This window comes from Oncorhynchus masou, chromosome 9, assembly GCF_036934945.1.
Source record: "Oncorhynchus masou masou isolate Uvic2021 chromosome 9, UVic_Omas_1.1, whole genome shotgun sequence".
Taxonomy (NCBI): domain Eukaryota; kingdom Metazoa; phylum Chordata; class Actinopteri; order Salmoniformes; family Salmonidae; genus Oncorhynchus; species Oncorhynchus masou.
The window spans coordinates 36,028,186-36,054,485 of record NC_088220.1 but is presented as its reverse complement, the minus strand read 5'-3'; the positions used below and the strand labels follow the sequence as shown (position 1 = coordinate 36,054,485).

General features: G+C 40.3%; 1 protein-coding gene across 1 annotated transcript; it reads right to left on the bottom strand.

Annotated features, from left to right (window-relative positions):
- Positions 1–522: 522 nt before the first annotated feature.
- On the bottom strand, positions 523–24,250 carry LOC135545950 (nucleophosmin-like). Its single transcript, XM_064973956.1, has 11 exons — positions 24,170–24,250; positions 23,777–23,856; positions 21,183–21,302; positions 20,024–20,117; positions 19,795–19,886; positions 18,406–18,467; positions 18,207–18,291; positions 16,426–16,524; positions 7,329–7,439; positions 4,217–4,291; positions 523–2,916 (listed from the first exon to the last, which is right to left on the bottom strand). The coding sequence occupies exons 1-11, from the start codon at positions 24,219–24,221 to the stop codon at positions 2,863–2,865; spliced, it is 924 nt and encodes a 307-aa protein (XP_064830028.1). The 5' UTR covers positions 24,222–24,250; the 3' UTR covers positions 523–2,862.
- Positions 24,251–26,300: the final 2,050 nt, after the last annotated feature.

Here is a 26,300-nt window from a genome sequence, read left to right as displayed (position 1 = left end):
ACATTAGAGTGTCTAGTTTGAGAAACAGGCACCTCACAAGTCTTCAACTGGCAGCTTCATTAAAAATTACCTGCAAAACACCAGTCTCAACGTCACAGTGAAGAGGCGACTCCGGGATGCTGGCCTTCAAGGCAGAGTTCCTCTGTCCAGTGTCTATGTTCTTTTGCCAATCTTCATTTTTTCCTTTTATTGGCCAGTCTGAGATATGGCTTTTTCTTTGCAACTCTGCCTAGAAGGGCAGCATCCCGGAGTCGCCTCTTCACTGTTGATGTTGAGACTGGTGTTTTGCGGGTACTATTTAATAAAGCTGCCAGTTGAGGACTTGTGAGGTGTTTGTTTCTCAAACTAGACACTCTAATGTACTGGTCCTCTTGCTAACACAACGTGCCATTAGAACACAGGAGTGATGGTTTCTGATAATGGGCCTGTGTACGCCTATGAAGATATTCCATATAAAATCTGCCGTTTCCAGCTACAATAGTAATTTACAACATTTACAATATTAACAATGTCTACACTGTATTTCTGATCAATTTGATGTTATTATAATGGACAAAAAAATTGTTTTTCTTTCAAAAACAAGGACATTTCTAAGTGATCCCAAGTGAACCCCTAAGTGAACGGTAGTGTGTATCCTTGTTTTTGGAAGAAAAACTTTTTTCTGTCCATTAAAATAACATAAAATTGATCAGAAATACAGTGTAGACATTGTTAATGTTGTAAATGACTATTGTAGCCGGAAACGGCAGATTTTGAATGGAATATCTACATAGGTGTACAGAGGCAGTTGAAGTCGGGAAGTTTACATACACTTAGGTTGGAGTCATTAAAACTTGTTTTTCAACCACTCCACAAATTTCTTGTTAACAAACTATAGTTTTGGCAAGTCGGTTAGGTCATCTACTTTGTGCATGACACAAGTCATTTTTCCAACAATTGTTTACAGATTATTTAACTTATAATTCACAATTCCAGTGGGTCCGAAGTTTACATACACTAAGTTGGCTGTGCCTTTAAACAGCTTGGAAAATTCAAAAAAATGATGTCATGGCTTTAGAAGCTTCTGACAGGCTAATTGACATCATTTGAGTCAATTGGAGGTGTACCTGTGGATGTATTTCAAGGCCTACCTTCAAACTCACTGCCTCTTTGGTTAACATCATGGGAAAATCAAAAGAAATCAGCCAAGACCTAAGAAAAAATATTGTAGACATCCACAAGTCTGGTTCAACCTTGGGAGCAATTTCCAAACGCCTGAAGGTACTACGTTCATCTGTACAAACAATAGTACGCAAGTATAAACACCATGGGACCACACAGCCGTCATTCCGCTCAGGAAGGAGACGCGTTCTGTCTCCTAGAGATGAAGGTACTTTGGTGCGAAAAGTATAAATCAATCCCAGAACAACAGCAAAGTACCTTGTGAAGATCCTGGAGGAAACTGGCACAAAAGTATCAATATCCACTGTAAAACGAGTCATATTCTGACATAACCTGAAAGGCTGCTCAGCAAGGAAGAAGCCACTGCTCCAAAACTGCCATAAAAAAGCCAGACTACGGTTTGAAACTGCACATGGGAACAAAGATCATACTTTTTGAAGAAATGTCCTCTGGTCTGATGAAACAAAAATAGAACTGTTTGGCCATAATGACCATCGTTATGTTTGGAGAAAAAAGGGGGAGACTTGCAAGCCGAAGAACACCATTCCAACCATGAAGCAAATCGGTGGCAGCATCATGTTGTGGGGGTGCTTTGCTGCAGGAGGGACTGGTGCACTGCACAAAATAGATGGCATCATGAGGGAGGAAAGTTATGTCGATATATTGAAGCAACATCTCAAGACATCAGTCAGGAAGTTAAAGCTTGGTCACAAATGGGTCTTCCAAATGGACAATGACCCCAAGCATACTTCCAAAGTTGTGGCAAAATGGCTTAAGGACAACAAAGTCAAGGTACTGGAGTGGCCACCACAAAGCCCTGACCTCAATCCTACAGAAAATTTGTGGGCAGAACTGAAAAAGCGTGTGCGAGCAAGGAGGCCTACAAACCTGACTCAGTTACACCAGCTCTGTCAGGAGGAATAGGCCAAAATTACCCCAACTTATTGTGGGAAGCTTGTGAGGCTACCTGAAACATTTGACCTAAGTTAAACAATTTAAAGGCAATGCTACCAAATGCTAATTGAGTGTATGTAAACTTCTGCCCCACTGGGAATGTGATGAAAGAAATAAAAGCTGAAATTAATCATTCTCTCTACTATTATTCTGACATTTCACATTCTTAAAATAAAGTGGTGATCCTAACTGACCTAAGACAGGGAATTTCTACTTGGATTAAATGTCAGGAATTGTGAAAAACAGAGTTTAAATGTATTTGGCTAAGGTGTATGTAAACTGTATATCTTAGCCAACTGGAGCTCTTGTCACCTGCTACATCCATGCTCTGAATGGCACACATACACAATCCATGTCTCAATTGTCTCAAAGCTTAAAAATCCTTCTTTAACTGTAATGTAAGCTTCAATTGGCTAAGACCCTAAATCCAATTGTGGTCAATGGAGTGTGGTTCATTGATAGTTTAGCTCAATGAGTGATGCAATCTCTTCAATAAACATTTGCCATTCTCCTCCATAATGTGTTACAGTATACAAAAGTGTAAAGAAAACAAAACTCAATGCAAAATTAGAGAGCAATGTTAAAACGAACATTAAAAACAAAAATACACAAGCCAGAACCAGACGAGTTTGTTACACATGTATTCCCTGATGCTCTTAGTAATGGGTTAAAACATTAGAGTGTTCTTGGGGAAAGCATAGAGGAGATAACAAAAAAATCAAACATAACTGTAAGAAATGCAATGCCTTATTTCTTCTCTGTTTTCAATGTTTGTACAAAGTTCCAGAGGTCTTTAACCACCTGTATGAGACAGAGAGAGATAGAGAGAAACGAATTATAATGCATGCAAATGACATGCTGCACAGCAGAGAGCTATGATTTTTTACTAAAGAATGTATTTTGTGTGCCTTGCCTTGCCATGCCTGGGGAACAATGAATTGAGACAGCATGTAGGGGTACAAGGGGTTAGGTGGGGGGCAATAGTACATACCAGAAAGAATGACTAGGTGCTCGAGTCTGACACATCCCAGAGTATTTGGCTTCGGAACCAAATCACTTCCACAGATGTTTTCTACACATTGGGATCAAGCCTCCCCTGACCGCACCTTGCAGTCTAAAGACTTTTCACCTGCACAACAACTGCCGATGATGACAGCATGTTCTTAATGGAGGCCTTAATATGTCAGGCTGTTGGATTCATCTCAAAGGATTCCTCATCAATAAAAAGACAGCCTGGTCTGTGACCTGACCCATCCTATTACACACACTCTTGTGCACGCACGCACGCACACACACACACACACACACACACACACACACACACACACACACACACACACACACACTTGAATGTTCACATTTGCAAATACAACCGCAAAAAGCACGCGTGCACGCACACACACACACACTCTCAAGTCAAGCACACACCCAACCATTTAAGAGGGCTTGTTCTTGTTTGACAAAAACATTCCAATTCCAGTTGTAATAGTTTCCCAGAAACTAAACTGGAATAAAATGGTGATTAGTGAATGCAGTGTCATCACCATCTTGGCCCCATGTGGTCAAGATAAAAGGACTCTTTACTCAAATACTCCAAGTAAAATACTGCTAGGGTGCTGCATCGACATGAGTAAAAACAATCTTCAGTGTACATAAAGTCCCTGCATTACTGCATTACGTACAGTAGCCCTAGATTCATCTAGAGGAATATTCCTTCAGTTGGTCAAAGACCTTGAACATGACAGAGTCTGGTACCATTCACAAACCTCAAGTCCCTTAATTAGGGCTACAAAAGACACACTTGTGAGAGATCTACGACATTAAATCAATGGGGAAGACTTTGCCTTGGCAGGTCTACTCCCATTCCATCCCAAAAAGAGAGCGCGGACCCAAGATGAACATATTTCACTGCACACACTTTGCAACAAAACTATCTGAAATAACTGGGACATTTTCTGTTTCTAATTTCTGTGTTATACATTTCAATGTTTCAGATTTTTTATTCAGCAATTCATGTCAATAGTCTATAATAACTACATACATACTACAATGCTGATGCTACAGCAGATGCTTTCACTATCAAGGCAACAAGAATACTTACTTTTTTATCTGACATCCTTAAAGAGTTTTTGGCAAAATTTTCAAACTTCGCCTCGGTCTTCGGAAGAGGTTTTCCCTGATTGGAAAAGAGCCAGTAAATATGTTTTTATTCTGGGTGAGACATTTAATCAAACTAATGTTTAATCACACTAGAGGGAAAAACAACATTATTACAGTGTAATAAAATGTATAACCTACAATTCTGTTTTTATTCACGAGGCAAATATGAGGTGGGCCTTGTACAGCTGATTCTGCTAATACAGTTGGAAGAGGTTACTGTAAGAGAGGAAGAGGAAGAGAGAAGCTAATCCCTCTCTATATTGTCATGGCTGTGTGTGCGCCAGTGGTCAGTCACCCCCCACCTCAGGCCTGGTGGCAATTGGCGAGGTCAGAGGTTATTCCCACACAACTATGGAGGATGTGTTTCATGTGTTCCACTGAGGCTTTGCTGCAGCCCTTTTTGAATGGAATCAGCGGGAAAAACAAGACATCAATGTGAATTATCTTCAGAGAACACCTTTGATGCCAAGCAGACTTTGGCGTTTATGGCATGTTATGTATGGAAGCATGCAGAGGGAGAGAACACCACAAGATAACCTGTGGACTTTTGCTAAAGACTTGGCGCTCTAAGCTTTAACTGTGAAGCATGAAAATGACTTATGGCTGGTCGATAAGACCAAAATATGATATCACAATACAGTGCCGTGCAAAAGTATTCATCCCCCTTGGCATTTTTCCTATTTTGTTGCATTACAACCTGTCATTTAAATGGATTTTTATTTGGATTTCATGTCATGGAAATACACAAAATAGTCCAAATTGGTGAAGTGAAATTTAAAAAATGACTTGTTTCATAAAATAAAAAAATGGAAAAATGGTGGGTGCATATGTACTCACCCCTTTGCTACTATGAAGCTCCTAAATAAGACCTGTTGCAACCTATTACCTTCAGAAGTCTCATAATTAGTTCAATAAAGTCCACCTGTGTGCAATATAAGTGTCACTTGATCTGTCACATGATCTCAGTAAATATACACCTGTTCTGAAAGGCCCCAGAGTCTGCAACACCACTAAGCAAGGGGCACCACCAAGCAAGCGGCACCATGAAGACCAAGGAGCTCTCCAAACAGGACAGGGACAAAGTTGTGGAGAAGTACAGATCAGGGTTGGGTTCTAAAAAAATATCCAAAACTTTGAACATCCCACGGACGTTTGTCTTATTTCTTGTTTGTTTCACAATAAAAAAATATTTAGCATTTTCAAAGTGGTAGGCATGTTGTGTAAATCAAATGATAAACCCCCCCCCCAAAAAATCTATTTTCATTCCAGCTTGTAATGCCAAGGGTGGTGAAAATAGTAAAAATTCTGTATTTTTCCATTCTGTATGTTTTATACTGTTCAATCAAACTTCAACCAAAAGTTTCTCTCATTTGAGATAATTTCCACACTGCGACTTTTGGCTGCACAATATGGGCAAAATATCTTATTTTTCTTTACCAGAAATTGCTATTGCGATTTGACTTGCGATTTAGATCTAAACACTTGTGTAAACTCTTGAAAATAGAATGATTATTCTAATTCTATTATTAGAATGTAATTGTGGGCACTTTGAATACAGTGTTTGACATGACAACAAATGAAAAAGCCAGGGAGGTGTTCATAGAATTAGGAATTAGAATACTAATAGGATCTCTATGGAGGCGTTATTGTGACAAGGTAGGAACAAAAGTGATGGTCAGTGTTTCCCAGGAGAGTGGGACCCTATAGTCTTTGGCTACATTAAATGTTCTCTTACTTCATAGCTAACATAGTTCTCTGATTTTAGAAGATACTGTTGCACAAACAACATGCTAATTTACGCCTAATCCAGCACTGGTATTAGGCTGCATTAGCGAGCTACGTTTGCTCTGAGTACATTTATTAGTTAGCTAGCTAGCCAGCTAACTAGAGATTAGCATTAGCGGCTGACACAATTTATTTTAGCCACAACCTCAGAAAAGACAAACTGGCGGTTTGTAGACAGTAAGATACACAAACTAATAGTGTAAATATATAAAACTCTTTATATAAAACAGATTTATATTAACTCAATGAGGCCCATGGCTGGCACGTTTTGGACTTCTAACCCCTTTTAAACATAGTGTGTTTGAGCTAAAGACTTCCGAGTTGTACCATTGTATTCGTCGATTTCTTTTGCATCCATAGATACCAACAATTTGTCTGTGTGATTAACAGGGGCTGAGCTAGAGCGGTGTTTGTGAGACAAGGGTGGACCCCGAAGGGGCCTGGGCTGGGTCTTTTGTACAAAAACGTCTGTAGAGTCTGAATGGTTTGAGCTACAAACTATTAAAAACTATTTATGAAAAGCTGAGACTGCCACGAACCCACAAATGTTTTGCTCTGTTTCAAGACACACAAGAGTCATTAGAAGGCCAGGGTCTATAATATTGTAATAAGCTCACATAGTTGCTTTCACAAACTCCACACAGTTGTCACTGACTCGTTGGATATTAATTTCCCAGTGAACAAAAAAAGTAATAAAAAATAAATACTATTCTGTACTTATAGCATTCATATACATTCCTTTTTATCGGGTTTATGCTTTGGCTGACCTTATTTTTTTATTGACATTTATGTCAAATTGTTTTGTGTTCTACCTGTAGCCCTGGTTGTCCTGAAAAGAAAATGGTAAAACACTTCATTGTGAGGCTAAATATAAGGGCTGGACATGTAGATAAATGAATGTCAGAAAAATGAAAAGCAGATGTTTCCTGGGGTCTCGGGACTGATAGGGTTAAGAAGCAAAGTAGAAAGCAGCATTGTTGTCATCAACATATTGTAGCATTGACCATGCACACTGAAGAGTGAACGGTCACAAGTGACCTTGTGGTCGAGGTCACTTGGGGTGGGGGGGGGGTTGTTGAGAGAGAGAAAGACAATTCAAGTAGAGGAATAAACTATACAAACAGAGTGATGTTTTAAATTTAACAAACCAAACATTGAAATACAGTTATAGAAAGTAAAAAAAAAAAAAAAAAAAAACTGTTCCGTGCATCAATACCGGTCTATAGTAAAATACATTATACCGCATAACCCTAAAATGAACGTGTTACCTCTTTGGCTAACGACGCTAGCTTGCTCTTGATTTCAGGCACGGTGGGAACATTGGATGGGCCAGCTCCAGACATTTCCTTCTGACTCTTGTCTTTTCCTCCCACTGGTGTCTGCAAGTCAAACAAGATCAACATCATTCAAAGTATCATTCAGTGGTGTGCTTGTTCCAGTAACTATCGAGCCTAACTGAAAAGTTGAAACTTAGGCTTAGATTGGTGTCAATATTCACTTGTTTCTACGTAGGCTACATACAGTACCAGTCAAAAGTTTGGACACACCTACTCATTAAAGGGTTTTTCTGTATTTTTACTATTTTCTCCATTGTATGGATTGTATAATGGTTCACCATTGTATAATGGTGAAGACATCAAAACTATGAAATAACACATGGAATCATGTAGTAAGCCAAAACGTTTTAAATTCTCTCAACCAGCTTCATGAGGTAGTCACCTGGAATGCATTTCAATTAACAGGTGTGGCTTGTTAATTTGTGGAATTTCTTCCTTAATGCATTTGAGCCAATCAGTTGTGTTGTGAAAAGGTAGGGGTGGTATACAGAAGATGGCCCTATTTCGTAAAATACCAAGTCCATATTATGGCAAGAACAGCTCAAATAAGCAGAGAAACGACAGTCCATCATTACTTTAAGACAAGGTCAATCAATCTGGAAAATCTCAAGAACTGTGAAAGTTTCTTCAAGTGCAGTCGCAAAAACCATCAAGCACTATGATGAAACTGGCTATCATGAGGACCGCCACAGGAAAGGAAGACCCAGAGTTACATCTACTGCAGAGGATAAGTTCAGTAGAGTTACCAGCCTCAGGAATTACAGCCCAAATAAATGCTTCAGAGTTCAAGTAATAGACACATCTCAACATCAACTGTTCAGAGGAGACTGCGTGAATCAGGCCTTCATGGTCGATTTGCTGCAAAGAAACCACGACTAAAGGACACCAATAATAAGAAGAGACTTGCTTGGGCCAAGAAACACGAGCCATGGACATTAGACCGGTGTAAATCTGTCCTTTGGTCTGATGAGTCCAAATTTGAACATTTTGGTTCCAACAGCCATGTCTTTGTGAGATGCAGAGTAGGTGAACGGATGATCTCCGCATGAGTAGTTCCCAACGTAAAGCATGGCGGAGGAGGTGTGATGGTGTGTGGGTGCTTTGCTGGTGACACTGTATGTTATTTATTTTGAATTTAAGGCATACTTACCAGCATGGCTACCACAGCATTTTTCAGCGCTATGCTATCCCATCTGGTTTGCACTTAGTGGGACTATCATTTGTTTTTCAACAGGACAATGACCCAACACACCACCAGGATGTGAAAGGGCTATTTGACCAATAAGGAGTGTGATGGAGTGTTGCATCAGATTACCTGGCATCAACAATCACTTGACCTCAACCCAATTGAGATGGTTTGGGATGAGTTGGACCGCAGAGTGAAGGAAAAGCAACCAACATGTGCAGTGGGAACTCCTTCAAGACTGTTGGAAAAGCATTACAGGTGATGATGGTTGAGAAAATGCCAAGAGTGTGCAAAGCTGTCATCAAGGCAAAGGGTGGCTATTTGCAGAATCTAAAATCTAAAATATATTTTGACTTTTTTGGTTACTACATGATTCCATGTATATTATTAAATAGTTTTGATGTCTTTCATTATTCTACAATGTAGAAAATATATAAAATAAAGAAAAATCCTTGAATGAGTAGGTGTGTTCAAACTTTTGACTGGTACTGTAGGTCTTTAGTGTGTTCCTCTTCCCACCATGACAACATAAGAAAATCATTCTCTACTGGCCAAAACACTTCATGTACATCCAATCAATGTATCTGTGAGGGGCATATATGCCATTCGCCCATTTTCAACTGTCCCATAGCAATGCGATTGGTGGTAGCTAGTGAACTGGCCTTGTGAGCCCAAGACCAGCCTGTGCTTAGTATGCTGGTTACAGCCCCTATCCTGACCGATTTAGTGTGACTGAGAGAGGTTCCTCCATTAGGGACAGCTTGAGCAGCCAGCTGGAAGGGGATTAAATCAAACGGACACCAAATTCTACCCTAATTACAGCACCTTTTGACAAATATGGGGTGTAAAAATGACCATTTTATTGCTTCCAAGCAGAAGAGGGCAAACCCAGACTTTAGCATTGAGCAACAGAGAAAAACTAAAATATTAGTTAACTCCCCTAGACTGACACTGTGAAAGGGGTCATTCTATAATGGGAAACGCAGCGGCCGCTTGCTCACATTTCCCTAAACGTTTTGCGCTACGGCTAAGAGTGAAAAGCTACCAACGAACACTTTGAGAAGTAATATTGAGTAATATTACGAACCCAGAGGCTCTATATAGTGGTGAGAGACTTTCCCCCCTCATAGCAGTTATGTAAACTGACAACGTTTGAGTTCCATCGTCATTGTTTTCCTTTACAACACAAAAAGGCCCTTTGTTTGTTTGTCTGTGCGTGTGCATGCAGACATGCATACAGTGTGTGTGAGCCTCAGAGAGTCCTCTGCGAACATGGCGTTAACAGGGCTACAGGTGTGTCCAGAGCTGGGCGGACAAGGCCCCAGAAGTCATCAATTAGGAGTGTGTGAGTGTGATACAATTTGACACGCCATACACCGTGGCTTCGCCTTATACAAGCAGAGAGCCTGTTGCTACATGTAGGCCCGGCTGGAATCCACTGTGATTGCAGGGTTTCATTGATGGACAGAGCCGTGTTAAAACTAGGGGAGAGGGACCTTCTTGGAGAGACTTTCTGTCATGCGACTGAGGAACTAACAATAAGAATGCATTCTGTTTTTTTATGACCAAGGAGTGATATTTTTGCTCCTAGCGAACACTTGACACTTGCCTTAATTTTTTTTAACCTGTACTAGCACCATAGTAGAGTGAAAATAATGACCCGCCCACAATCCAAAGCCGCCTGTCAAAAATACTTATGTGCAACATTTGTGAAAAGTATCATATTAACTCTCCGATTGTGCGTATTAGTGTTTTGACGTGACGTCAAAAGGTTTTTAGACAATCTTTGCTATTTTGAATGTTAAATATCAGCATACAATAACTGATGTAAAGATAGCAGAATCTACGCTAAAGAGGTGATGGGAGCAAATGAGGATAGTATATTCAAAGTTGGCACATTCAAATGTCATGTCACTCAGAATCACCACGGAAACATCAGGCGGTGTGCGTCCACAACAAGCGTGTGGACCCGGACAGTGAGAATATAATAGGCATGTCGCTAATTCAAACCATTGCATTTGAAACATATTGAAAGTAGATGCGTTCCATTGTATTTGGAACATATTAAAAGTTGTGTAAACTGATCATTACCCAAAATAATAACAGACCAGATATCTTGATTTTGGGATGGACAAAGGAACCTCTTTTTTTGGCCTCCATCGCACAGATGAAAGGTATCAAATATGAGGGCAAAAACGCACACACACATGCACACACACCCTCACACCTTCGACTTGAAAAAACCCACATGCCACTGGCTCCTGGCCAAGAAATGGCCGGCGTATTTATTATTTGGGGGGCGGCTCTCCACTTCCAAAGGACAGCTGTGGAACTGAAACAGCTGATAAACAGACAGAGCAGAGCAAGCTGTTTAATCTGCGCCAGACACTTATTACAGATGCCACGGGACATGTGACTTAATCACTTGCACACTATCATTTGATGTAATCGCTCGTCTCCGATTCGCTCGTCTTCGCTACAAATACATGGTCATGATGACACTTCTGCCGGCTAAGTCAGACTGTCTGAGGCAGTAATTGTTCCTTTGGTGACTTGTAGGAGGGCTTTGGGGCCAGGTAAGGAGACAAAATACATTTCGCTGAAAAACTTCCACTCTCAAGACCAGGACAAAAAAAGTCCTGTTTTTATTGATAAAACAATAGAGCTCAACTTAATTAAAATAGAACAATGCAGAACCATTGAAAAATCGGGCAAATTTGCGATGGGATAAAAACAATCGTGATCAGGTAGGCAAGACACAGGTGCACATTAGGGATGTGTGAAATGGACAATGTTCAAACAACAACAACAAAAATATTCGATTTTCAGTAAAAAAAAATAAAAAATTAAATCTTAAAATTCCATGTGAATTCACAATGCTGCTGCCAGCAACGGTTTGGGTCTCATGGTGCGTCCCTTTCAGATTGTTAAACATTGCACTTGTACTACCATTACTGTACCTCAATTCCCCCTCGCAAAGTTAGCATTTCCTTCTCAAAATATTGTCATACAGGACTTCACTGCGGTTGCTTGCCTTTCCCTGCCATTTTTCCAACTGTTAACGACAATGAAGTAGTGATTGAGAGTCGACTCAAAAATAATTGATTCCTCGACTGCATTTCAATGTTTAGTTTGTTAAATGTGATATGCCGTGTGTAACGTCCATTTTTACTGTTTACTTGGTAACACTTTTGTTGACACCCAGTGTCATAACACGCTATGACACAATCATAATCATGTCATTATATGTCATAACAGCAGACATAACTTGTCATAACCTGTTATCATATGGACATAACACTGTCATGACACATATATTTAGACCTGTTGTGACATTATTTTATAGCTGGTTATGATACCTCCATAGGAGTGTAAAAACCCACAAAACCTACCATGGTAGTTATTTTATGGCTGGTTATGACAACTACATAAGAGTGTCAAAACCCACAAAACCTACCACAAGGCAAAACATTCCATTACACCATTACACATTAAATGATCATCGTAATTGCGCACACGTTGATGTCAGACATGCACCAACGCAAATGCTCTGCTGCTGGTGACTGTGATGAAAGTCGATTTCAGAAACAGGATAAGACACCCTCTTGTAAATGAGAACTTGTTCTCAACTGGCCTACCTGTTTAAATAAAGGTGAAATACAAATCAAATAAAACAAAATAAAAAAGATAGGCCGAGTGCACGGTTCTGACTCATACGTTTCTGCCTTTCCTCCAAATGTTGCAATTGCAATTTAGAGCAACACACTTTGGTGTAGTAATCATGAAAATAGAATAACTATTCTAGAAGGAGAGTTTACAGTCTAACCAGACACCTAGGTATTTGTAGTTGTCCACATATTCTAAGTCAGAACCGTCCAGAGTAGTGACGCTAGTCGGGCGGGTGCGGGCAACAATCGGTTGAAGAGCATGCATTTAGTTTTACTAGCATTTAAAAGCAGTTGGAGGCTACCTAGAGACTGCCAGATGTCCGGACAACAGGCCCTCCGATTTGACACACTGAACTCTTTCTGAGAAGTAGCTGGTGAACCAGGCGAGGCAGTCATTTGAGAAACCAAGGCTATTGAGTCTGCCGATAAGAATGTGGTGATTGACAGTCGAAAGCCTTGACCAGGTCGATGAAGACGGCTGCACAGTACTGTCTTTTAACGATGTCGGTTATGATATCGTTTAGGACCTTGAGTGTGGCTGAGGTGCACCCATGACCAGCTCGGAAACCAGATTGCATAGTGGAAAAGGTACGGTGGGATTCAAAATGGTCAGTGATCTGTTTGTTAACTTGGCTTTCGAAGATTTTAGAAAGGCAGGGCAGGATGGATATAGGTCTGTAACAGTTTATAGGCAATCAAAAGCTGTATCTCGCAATGGAATGCTACAGTTGAAGTCAGAAGTTTACATACACCTTAGCCAAATACATTTAAACTCAGTTTTTCACAATTCCTGACATTTAATCCAAGTAAAATGTTCAAACATTTCGGGTAGCCTTCCACAAGCTTCCCACAATAAGTTGGGTGAATTTTGGCCCATTCCTCCTGACAGAGCTGGTGTAACTGAGTCAAGTTTGTAGGCCTCCTTGCTCGCATGCACTTTTTCAGTTCTGCCTACAGATTTTCTATGGGATTGAGGTCAGGGTTTTGTGATGGCCACTCCAATACCTTGACTTTGTTGTCCTTAAGCAATTTGCCACAACTTTGGAAATACGCTTTGGGTCATTGTCAATTAAGAAACCCATTTGCGACCAAGCTTCAGCTTCCTGACTGATTTTGTGAAGTGCACCAGTGCACCTTTTTCCTCCAAACATAACGATGGTCATTATGGCCAAACAGTTCTATTTTTGTTTCATCAGACCAGAGGACATTTCTGAGGACATTTGCACTTTTCGCACCAAAGTACATTCATTTCTAGGAGACAGAACGCATCTCCTTCCTGAGCGGTATGATGGCTGCGTGGTCCCATGGTGTTTATACTTGCGTACTATTGTTTGTACGGATCAACATGGTACCTTCAGGCATTTGGAAATTGCTCCCAAGGATGAAACTTGTGGAGGTCTACAATTTTTTTCTGAGGTCTTGGCTGATTTCTTTTGATTTTCCCTTGAAGGTAGGCCTTGAAATACATCCACAGGTACACCTCCAATTGACTCAAATTATGTCAATTAGCCTATCAGAAGCTTCTAAAGCCATGACATTATTTTCTGGAATTTTCTAAGCTGTTTAAAGGCACAGTCAAATTAGTGTATGTAAACTTCTGACCCACTGGAACTGTGATACAGTGAATTATAAGTTAAATAATCTGTCTCTAAACAATTGTTGTAACAATTACTTGTGATATGCACAAAGTAGAAGTCCTAACCGACTTACCAAAACTATAGTTTGTTAACAAGAAATTTGTGGAGTGGTTGAAAAACAACTTTTAATGCCTCCAACCTAAATGTATGTAGACTTCCAAATTCAACTGTATATCTCGCAATTTCTTGGCTTGTAATGTCTCGCAACTTCAGTAAAGCAGGGCCTACTATCAATGAATAGGACAGGATACTGATGAGATGAGTGAGATGCAACACTTGAGACTCTCACACAGTCACACACAGTATGGGTGCATGTGCATGGGTTCGCTTCATGCTGTTCACAGAGTGGTAGCCAGGGCACCAAAACAGCGGAGATGTTCAGCCTCACTTGCCAGCTAACTTTACACAACTTTCCCCATGCCTTTATAGCCTATTGTCTAGTTAGGCTATAACACAGAATATTATAGGTTTTGTGCTAACTGCACTGTGATAATTGTTTTTGTGAAAAGATAAAATAAAACATTTGCCAATAGTGAAGATTTATGTCTTCCAAGGTGGATCCCAGGCAGAGCATCTTTCAGCTTTACGACCGTGGCGCATGCTCGGAGGCATCACCACAGAACAGGCAGCCTGCTTCCACTTCCATCAATCAAAAAGTACTAAGACACTACCAACTATAAAATTCAGACCGACAAACTTGAACGGCAGTCATATCGACCCACTTCGCTCCACCAAAAACAGTAGATGACGGGGCAAAGAGTTTAGAAATATGGTGAGAGGCACTGGCAAAGGATCTGACGAGCCACCCTAATGACCAGTCACCTGCACTAAGAAAACGCCTGCTTCCTCCAACCTCAGGGGCATCTGGGATCAACCTGCCTGCTGCCCCAGGCATCAAACACCCGTAATGAGAGCAATTGGGAGAAGGTGTGTACAGGAAGCGAGGGGTGTGAGGAGGCTGTTTGAGAGGGAGAGAGGGAGGGAGGGGTGGCTGAGGGCTGGGGGGGTCGGGGTTAGGATTAGGTAGGGTGGGACTGGGGAGTTAAACTGGCAGGTTTCAGAGGTTAGCCTGCTGGTTAATCCACGCTAGCACTTTAACAACGGCTGTCGTAACGTGCTGAACAGCGGCCATTACAGAATTAAATAGATTAGCCAGCGCGCTCTACCACACACCGCACGCTTCCCTGAGGGCTACGCAATGCCCCGGGTGATTAGCATAGCAAGTCTCACCTCATTGTGCATTAGCGTCTGACATCACAGACAAAGGGTACAGTTTTCTGTCCGAAACAATGTTCTAGGAGGATTTTGATCATTTCTTGTCATGACAGGGAGTGTTTTAGGCGTTTTACCTTACATATTGTTTGAGAGAAAAGGACATTTTGACTTTTTGAGACACTGCTATGAAGTTTTGAAAAAACGAAATAAGAGATTCTCACATGGTTAATTTCTTTCTTGATTAATGCTCATCAAAGTCTAGCATATGTTATGTCAATACAAGAGAGAAATGACAGGTCACTGGTAATGTTTAAAATCAAGCTGGAGTCATTTGGGGGGCTACGGGGGTGGGGGCTGATTAGGGCATTCTTAAGGACGGGTGGAAAATGAGAAGGTTGCAAAGGTGGGAGGTGGGGGAGGGACATTTTAGCATCAAAGTGGTCTTCAACCCAAAACGGTAGGTCAGGCCGAGGGGTCGTGGTCTTAAACCCCGTCCTGGGAAACGTGTTCAGGGGTCAGATGTGTTTGTTTAACACAGAGAGAGTTCAATCCTTGGGTTTGTAAGGCTGTCGTCCAAGACATTCCACCTGAGAAATGAAGTACCAGTCTAGAGCTAATTGCTACTTGGATTCATCACATTCTTTGCTGTGCTTTGATTCCATGCAGCTTGCTGAGAGTCTGGCAAGTACCTCTGGGACAGTGGTCTTATAAGCAGACAAGTCTTATAAATATTTGTCTTGACATGAACATTCAAATGTAACTACTATGAAAATGTACAGGTTTTAATAAGCTTTATTTACATTTAAAAATTTAATCTCGTCTCGTGACAAGACTGGCAACAGAAATGTCTCTAGAGCACGCAGGATTTTATACATTGTCCCGCATGAACAATTTCATGGAAGGAAACAGCTGATGCGTCTGTTCGCTACACATCACAACTCCTATATGGCAAAAGATGTCTGCAATTTTTCATGTTCAGCAGCATAATGCCAACCTTAAGAATCTTCTTTCTAAACTAGCTGGCAGAGAACATGTGTTTTCCAGGAGTTTGTTTTGAAGCCCAGACCACAAATGCCCCCTTAAACTGTCTGCTTTGGGATTGCCTAACCACAAACAACTCCTTGGAAACTCTCATTGCCTCCTCAGCTCTAGGACTATTTTGGAATCACATTACCTTTTCCCATAGATTGAAAACTCTACGATTTATCTGGCAAATGAAAATACCACTTTTGGGAGCAGCCAACAGTGCTTCATTTGGATGTGCGTAATTACTCTAGCTTCATGGCCTAAAGAGGCCTAAACAGGTATAAAAGTTTACCTACCTTGGTTTGAGGTTTAGCCAATGGTCCCCCTTGATTCCCTGGTGAGCCATTCTGCGCCAATGTCACACTTTTAGGCATCTGCCCCAAAGGCTCCGGGCTCTGAGAGACAACAGCATTAGTTGGGAGAGATGCGGGAAGCACTATACACAATCGAAAATCCAATTATAGTAATCGTTTCATTTGGGAGGACATAATGACACTGCAAAAAAAGTGTTGCTTTTGTCAAAATAGACCATAGCACTTTTAATACTTTTCAGTTTGAACAGCATTTATCTCACTGTCCGTCTGTCTGTATACTACTTCAGTCAGATCAGTAAAGGAGGTCGTTGGGGAGTATAGGAGGGCAATTAGTATGCTCTCTGTCCTCTGTGTTTCAACCCAGGAAACATATTAATATCCATGCTGCCACTGCTCATCACTATAATACAGTATGAGCATGACAAAGAGACAGAGAGCAAAGAAAAGAAGAGGAAGTAGAAGTAGAAGAAAAGACAAATAAATAATTAATGAATGAGAGGAGCTGTGTGTGTAGCAGAATAAATCAACAGGTGACCGAAATGCTCAGCTGTCGTCTGGCTCTGGGGCTAGAATCAGTGCTCATGTCGCAGGTATGTGCATCTGCCCTGCTTTGATCTCTCGCGGTCTGGCACAGTTAAGACTTGGACGCTGCCTTTAAAATCACAAACAGACACACCCACACAATGATACACACACACACACACAGGCACACGTGAACACGCACACTGTTCAAAGACAAAGGCCAGGTGCAATGACGGACTGTTGAACAAGAGAAGGGGGTATCAGACAGAAAGAGAGGATAAACAGAGCAACGAAAGAGAAAGGTGGGAGGACTGAGGGACAGGACATGGAGTTCTGGGTGCCTTATCGAGGAGAGGGGGTGGGGGGTGGGTGGAGGAAATAGGAACTCCCAATGCCTAGACTTGTAGGCTGTGTTTGTCGAGTTGTCTTTACTGCGATAGTATGTGTCTCACTCTGCACAGTGCTGGTAGAGTAGATTACAGAGGAGAAATCCCATCATTATACCCGGCAGACCCTGTGCTTTAGTCTCGAAAAAACAGATGGGTACAAGAGGGAACAAGATGAAAAAGTTTCCTCCGCTCCGTCTCGAGCAAAATGGCCGCAGGTCAACGGGTGCAGAAATGAAAGAGCTAAAAACATGTCTAGTTTACAGAACATGCAATAACTATGAAACATTTACAAAATTGTATTCGACACTGATATGCAATACACAAATAAGACATGATGTTAGACAACAACAAAAAATATATCAAATATAATATGCCTACAATATGTCACAATCCTAACTTTCTAAGATGGTCCCGTGTGGCTCAGTTGGTAGAGCATGGCGCTTACAACACCAGGGTTGTGGGTTTGATTCCCATGGGGGACCGGCCAAAAAATGTATGCTCTCACTACTGTAAGTCGCTCTCGTCTGCAAAATATCAACATAATAGTACTTTTTGGATCTAAGGCTGTGTTTAGACAGGCAGCCCAATTCAAATGTTCCCCCCCCCCACTAATTTGTCTTTTGACCAATCGGATCAGCCCTGAAAAAGATCTGACATGAAAAGACCTGATGTGATTGGTTTAAGCCAATTTAGTGGGAAGAATATAAGAAATGGGCTGCCTATGTGAACGTGGTCTATTGGTATGCTCTGCTACATGGACAAGTCCTTGTCTAGCATGACACCTAGTGGACACATAAGATACATCATTTATGCCCAGTGTCATGTTTTTAGTAGAACAATAAAAGGGCTTACTTTCTTTATGGTTGGTTTGACTGGGACCTTCTGTACTTTCACGTCACTCTCATCTTCATCACTATCATCGTCGTTGTTAATGTCACTACAAAAGAATAGAACACAAATGTATGTCACATTATCTAATGGTAGTCCAACAATGATACATGACGCAAGACACACACCAACAAACCTAAAATTCAAAAAAGAAGATTCATACTCATCATCGTCGTCATCTTCATCGCTATCATCATCATCATTTGACTCCATTTTCAGTTTCTTCTGCAAAGGGATACAATATTTTCTAACTTTTGGTAATAAATAAGACCTGCTGAGGAATATGGTACAGTATGTAGTCAGGACAAAAATTGGCACCCTTGATAAAGATTAGCAAAAAAAGACTACAAAATAAGGAATACAAATACTGAGCTATTATTGTACGCTCCAAAAAATTGGGAAATTATATTTTTTTATAAAATTGCTCAGTGAAAGAGATTTGGTTCAAAAAGTAATATTTTTTCTCTCAAAAAGATAGTATTCAAAATGTCTATACCTTTCAATACCTCACCGTGCGAGGATAATTGCACTGAGCCTTTTTCTAACATGTTTTTTGAGATTGGAGAACATATTGGATCAATAGCCAGCCTCCACCCAGTACCCTGCCCTGAACTTAGTCACTGTCACTAGCTGGCTACCACCCGGTTACTTATCCCTGCACAATAGAGACTGCTGCCCAACGTACACAGGCATGGAACACTGGTCACTTTAATCATGGAACACTGATATACTATATATCCTATCCACACTGTCCATAATGTCTATACATCCCATCACATATATACTGTATATATTTATACTCCGGACTCAGACATTGCTCGTCCTAATATTTTTTTAAATGTCTTAATTCCAATTGTTTTACTTTTAGATTTGTGTGTATTGTTGTGTATTGTTAGATAGGAACACAAGCATTTCGCGACACCCACAATAACATCTGCTAAACATGTGTATGCAAAAAAGTTTATTGATTTGATGTAAACGTCTGGAGTTTGCTAAATGGCATTGACACTTGGATTAGAGCCAGTGCTATGGTCAGATAACATGAAAATAAAGCTCTTTGGCCACGCAGATCATTGGTGGATTTGGCATTGAAAGAAGGATGCATATGCAGAAAAGAACCCCATACCTACTGTAAAATATGGTGGTGGATTTTTGATGTTATGGGGCTATTTTGCTTCCAATGGTCCTGGGGCCCTTGTTAAGGTTAACGGCATCATGAACTCTCATAAAACATTTGACAAAAAGCCTCAGTGACATTATCCTCGCAATGTGAAGTAGTGAAAGGTATTGAAAACAAGGGTGCCAATAATTTTGAAACCCTATAATTTTATTTATTTATTATTATTTGTTGTCTTTCTCAGAGAATTAGAATAAAATAACATAATTTCCAATTGTTATTTTTAAGAATACAGTATTTGTATAGCTCAGTATTTGTATTATTTATTTTTGAGTCTGTTTTGGCTTTATCAAGGGTGCCAATCATTTTGGACCTAAATGCATGCAGTTGAATCCAATCCAATAATGAGCTAAGTAAACAGCAGGAGGAACATACCGGAGCTGGACGCTTCCCTGAGGTCAAGCTTGACGTCCTCGTCACAGGTGACGAGCTGTTTTCCTCTTCTTCGTCATCAGAGTCCTTCACATCTACAAATTGAGATTAGTTTACACCTAATCTCAATGCTGCTGCTGCTGTCTTGTACTGTCAAAAATGTCACCTAATATCTAGCCCAAAGAGAGTATAGAAACAACTAAATCAGCAGAGTGCAAATTAAGTCACTCACTGATAAAATGCTGTCCACTGATGTACACTGGTCCACAGCCAGACTGGAGGCGGAAGGTTACTGGAGGGGTGATCCCAAACCCTCCTAAACTCATCTGCCAAAATTAGGAATAAAATAAGGAAGTTGATTCAACAAAAAATCCATAGATGTTCAACGTCACAAACTACATTTATTACAGAATGTACATTCAACTTGAGGAAGGGAGGGATGATCCCACACACCTGCAAGCAAAGGTGTCTTATCAAATGATCTATTACTACATTATCTTATCAAAACATCTATTCAGATGTATCTGCTTGCTAAACATTAAAGAAGTGGGTGCTGCCAGACAGTTGTGAATGTGAATTCCAAACTGCCAGGCCATTGTTCTGGTTTCGATAGCAACCAAACAAAACACAGATGTATGTGTTAGAATAACTACTGTAAAAGTGTTCAGGTAGTTATAACTTCCATAAATAACATAATTATCCACTCACAGCTAGTGTTTTCAAGCCCTGAACCAGAACCAAAATACACACCAGCTTGTAACATTGGCCCGAGCTATGCAGAAGGCAACAAGCCAAGCATGTTTAAACAATAGAGGTCATAAACAGAGACAATCAATCAAATGTATTTTATAAAGCCCTTTTTACATCAGCAGTTGTCACAAAATTGCTTATACTGATACCCAGCCTAAATCCCCAAAGATCAAGCAATGGTGACAGTGTTCTCTGGATCAGGGCAGCAGTCTTATTTTCCATTTAATAGGTGGAAACTGGATTACTTTAGGAGCAACAAGCCTGACATAATGGAGACATAGCCGCTCATGGTCTGCTTCAGTGTCATTAACAAGCGTAAGTAGCTGTCTCTAGAGCCACCAATGTAGTGTGTGCAAAATCATGTGAAAACCCTGGAAATGGGTTGTGTGGTTCATTGCATCCAGCAGTGTTGTGGCTTGTATCATGGCCAAACATACCTGTAGCATCTTTGTAGACCTATGTCGTAGTAACACTGTAATTACTACAGTAACACGTTATTTTAGTAATTGCTTAGTAATTGCATGGTAATGGAGTTGAGTGCTTTTCACTATTATACAAGTGGAATAACGGACAGGGTTAAAAGGAGCTTCAGGTAAGTAACAGCACAGAACTATGGCGATTCATCATTCTAAAACACTCACAGAGGGCAGCACAGACGGCTTCAGCACAGCCAGTGGGATTTTGGTGGTCTTTCCGTCGTATGTGACGCCCTCGATCTCCACCGTGTGAAACTTATCCTCTGCCTCAGCACCCAGGCACACCTGCAACACCAACACACACACAGCTGTTTCACAGATATGATATGGTATGTTTCAACCACGTTGGAACACGCCAGCAACCTACAGTCTCCCACATTTCTCTGTCAACTATCACCTCTGCTTGGTGGCAAAAAGGGAGAGTGACTGAAAGAACATTACTATGATGATATCCATTTTGAGGACAGGGACTGAGTCATTTGCAATGGTAGGAAAAGGTTAGCTAAGTATAAGAAAACACATTGTTGATTAAAATGTTATTCCTTTAAATACACATCAAAGAACTACAGTGCCTTGCGAAAGTATTCGGCCCCCTTGAACTTTGCGACCTTTTGCCACATTTCAGGCTTCAAACAAAGATATAAAACTGTATTTTTTTGTGAAGAATCAACAACAAGTGGGAGACAATCATGAAGTGGAACGACATTTATTGGATATTTCAAACTTTTTTAACAAATCAAAAACTGAAAAATTGGGCGTGCAAAATTATTCAGCCCCCTTAAGTTAATACTTTGTGGCGCCACCTTTTGCTGTGATTACAGCTGTAAGTCGCTTGCCGTATGTCTCTATCAGTTTTGCACATCGAGAGACTGAAATTTTTTCCCATTCCTCCTTGCAAAACAGCTCGAGCTCAGTGAGGTTGGATGGAGAGCATTGTTGAACAGCAGTTTTCAGTTCTTTCCACAGATTCTCGATTGGATTCAGGTCTGGACTTTGACTTGGCCATTCTAATACCTGGATATGTTTATTTTTGAACCATTCCATTGTAGATTTTGCTTTATGTTTTGGATCATTGTCTTGTTGGAAGACAAATCTCCGTCCCAGTCTCAGGTCTTTTGCAGACTCCATCATGTTTTCTTCCAGAATGGTCCTGTATTTGGCTCCATCCATCTTCCCATCAATTTTAACCATCTTCCCTGTCCCTGCTGAAGAAAAGCAGGCCCAAACCATGATGCTGCCACCACCATGTTTGACAGTGGGGATGGTGTGTTCATTGTGATGAGCTGTGTTGCTTTTACGCCAAACATAACGTTTTGCATTGTTGCCAAAAAGTTAAATTTTGGTTTCATCTGACCAGAGCACCTTCTTCCACATGTTTGGTGTGTCTCCCAGGTGGCTTGTGGCAAACTTTAAACAACACTTTTTATGGATATCTTTAAGAAATGGCTTTCTTCTTGCCACTTCCATAAAGGCCAGATTTGTGCAATATACGACTGATTGTTGTCCTATGGACAGAGTCTCCCACCTCAGCTGTAGATCTCTGCAGTTCATCCAGAGTGATCATGGGCCTCTTGGCTGCATCTCTGATCAGTCTTCTCCTTGTATGAGCTGAAAGTTTAGAGGGACGGCCAGGTCTTGGTAGATTTGCAGAGGTCTGATACTCCTTCCATTTCAATATTATCGCTTGCACAGTGCTCCTTGGGATGTTTAAAGCTTGGGAAATCTTTTTGTATCCAAATCCGGCTTTAAACTTCTTCACAACAGTATCTCGGACCTGCCTGGTGTGTTCCTTGTTCTTCATGATGCTCTCTTTGCTTTTAACGGACCTCTGAGACTATCACAGTGCAGGTGCATTTATACGGAGACTTGATTACACACAGGTGGATTGTATTTATCATCATTAGTCATTTAGGTCAACATTGGATCGTTCAGAGATCCTCACTGAACTTCTGGAGAGAGTTTGCTGCACTGAAAGTAAAGGGGCTGAATAATTTTGCACGCCCAATTTTTCAGTTTTTGATTTGTTAAAAAAGTTTGAAATATCCAATAAATGTCTTTCCACTTCGTGATTGTGTCCCACTTGTTGTTGATTCTTTACAAAAAATACAGTTTTATATCTTTATGTTTGAAGCCTGAAATGTGGCAAAAGGTCGCAAAGTTCAAGGGGGCCGAATACTTTCGCAAGGCACTGTATGACTAGATATTGTATTCATTGTATTATTAGTCATGTTTTCTGACATTTATAACATTGACAAAGGTGAACTTGGTACATGCAATGTATGCATATGCAATGTGTCTTACATTCTTCTCTAGCAGGTGCACATTTTTGCACTGGTGTAAAGATAAATATACTGCAGAAAGTGTACAAATAAAAGGAATCGATGAAGAATATATAAAAACATTCCAATTACAGAAACTCACACAGTGTAGTTTAATTGAAACATGTCAGTTGTCACCTAATCCCGATGGACCTTTTTAATGCATGCATCGTTTGTCAGGACATTTTCTTTTTTTTTTTACTAAATAATTAACCTTTGGCCAAGTACAGTGTTATGATATTCTCTAGTCCAGGGTTCTTCAAACTCGTCTTTTTTTTGTCCTAGCACTACACAGCTGATTCAAATAATCAACTAACCATTAAGTATTGATCATTTGAATCAGCTGTGTAGTGCTAGGGCAAAAACGTGCACCGAGTTTGGGAAATGCTGCTCTCGTCTAACACAAGCTCGGGCTCAGAATTGGCATAGTGATGATCTTACTGCTTTGAGTGACAGCTGATGATCCGCATCATCGTCCTCCTCAACTTTGAACTCCTTTCTGTCCGATTTGAGTGTACAACCTTAAGTTGACAACACATGGGTTAGCAAACTCAAAGCAAATAGCTGTTGGCGTACTACAATTGAAAACGGAAATATAACATTATCATTGACAACAAATTAATCTAGTTAGCCTGTTAGCTTGCTAAAACGCAAACCAAGAGCGGTTTGTTGAATTGGCGCGAGAAGCGCATTACTCTTACCTAGCTTAAATTGAACTAGCTAGATACATATGGTGTGTTTGGGACAGCTATAGCTAGCTACACAACGAAAGACTCACGTCTGTTATTACTAACAGGTCACTAAAATTAAACTTGGCAGTGCAGACGTGCTCACCAAATAAATACACTTGAAATCTGGTTATATCTGGAACGCTATCGTCAGCCATTTCCCCCTGGATGTTATTGTTCTGTTCCGTAAAAGCAAGTGACATTCAGTAAGCCAATGGGATAGCTGAAAAGGTAGTAGTGGAAATCAAACGTCCAATCGAATCAAAGGCTGGGGTGGGACAAAAGGGGGAAACATACACTTTGGTTTACGTCCGCTAGATGGAGTCATTGCTAATAACTTAAAAAATAAGTCTGTATATGTGACACTTGCAGAGATTGGAACATTACTGTAGTATGATGTTGCTGTTTTGTAATGGTGTGTAACACTTTACATGACATACAATTGCGTTTATACTTGTGTTGTAACACTATCTACTACAATAGCATTACTACTTCTGTTATTGCACAGTAATGAAGTACTGTTTGCAATAAGGACCTGTGCATATTTCTCTAATTACAGAAATCACTCAAGGCCATTGCTAAGCAAAAAAAAAAAAAACTATCTACAACATGTTGATTCCGTGTTGTTGTGTAAAAATAACAATGTCACTACTAGGTGCACCCTTACAAGACTAGGTACAAGACTAACTTATTGTAATGTGTTGCTGTGGGTCAAAAGAACAGGACCACTTTTAAGGGTTCACATTAATATATTCTTCATTCCCATTAAGGATTTGACATTTTTGTTTCTTCTACATCAATTAAATGTTATTGTTTGTTTGTCAGCTGTCCTTCTCTTTGAAAAATGATGGTGATGGTGATAATTAGTGTTTCAACCTTATGCCGGTTCAAGTATTTTGCTAAGACTACATACGAACAGAGCAGTCATTAAGGTGACTGACCCGTATCAAGGAATGGCGGCTTTTCATGCATGTGGTTTGAAGTCTTGTTTGTGCAGCAAAGTCTGCTCTGGCTTGTCTCAAGAGCCCTTTATACAGGTGATACATGGCCCCTGCACTCAATCAACAGTTTTTCTTCCAGGCGCCCTCTGAATCATAAGAGTACTTGTGTCAGCACGATCAGGTAACTCTGGACTGATGCCACAAAAACTACTGTCACTACCTCAAGGTGACTCCTCCATCCCACATGTCAGATTCCATTTTACGTAAAATATCATATGATACAGTAGGCTAGCTTGTCTTTGTGTGTTTAAAAAAAACACTGAAAGCCAGTGCTACTTATTTCTCTGGGTTGGTGACAACATGCTCACTGTACACATGCCCTTAGTAGATAGCTACATATACCTTCAGGAGAGCCCCAACTTGTAATACTTGAATAAATCCATTTAGTTTGATAAACATAAATCCATTTGGATGTAATATTATTGTGATCCTATTCTTAATACTTTAGTTCAGGACAAAGTAAAAGCCTCAAACATTTTTCACAAATTATATCTGTTGAAAAGAAAACAATAAAGATCCCAATCTCCTGTGAGACCTACGGATTGGTTTATCTTTGATGTGTGTTGACTTCTTCCCACCGAAGCAAATCTTCAATGCAAAACATTTGTGAGTCATTCATAAGTATTTTCAATTCATACATTCTACTAAAGACGCCGGATCCCATTGACGGTTGAGGCAGAGGACAAAGAAACTAAACCGTAACATAAGGTTTGGGGTTTCGTCACACGCTCAGCAGATTGAGTGTTGGAACAAATTCAAAAATTAAACGAGGTCTTCGATACTTCTCTCAGTGTGAACCACTTGTTTATGTGTTTGTCTATTAACAGGTTTCATTTACACAAAGGCAGCCAAAGAGGTTGGGTGAATGCTGGTATGGTATCCAAAACAGGTTTTTTATATAGGCCTTTTATTCTGTAAATGGATCCAAAATCACAACTGACCATGTAGTTTTTTGCTTTCAATACACTTTTACGAAAACTCGAAAATTAATGAATATACAATGCTAGAGTGAAACTTATAACATGTGATGTATATTTTGGTTTCAAAACTTGTTTTTGTGTGGAGACATTTGATTGGAAACTGATAAGGCTATATTTGTCGGAGAGGTAAAAAAAATGTTTTTTAAAACACACACTCAGGCTCTTTAAGCACCTGTAGCAAAACACAGTGCATGGTTTAGAAAACAGTAAGGCTGAGGAATTTTTGTAAAATGGGCCAAGTCACGTCTTCATGGCA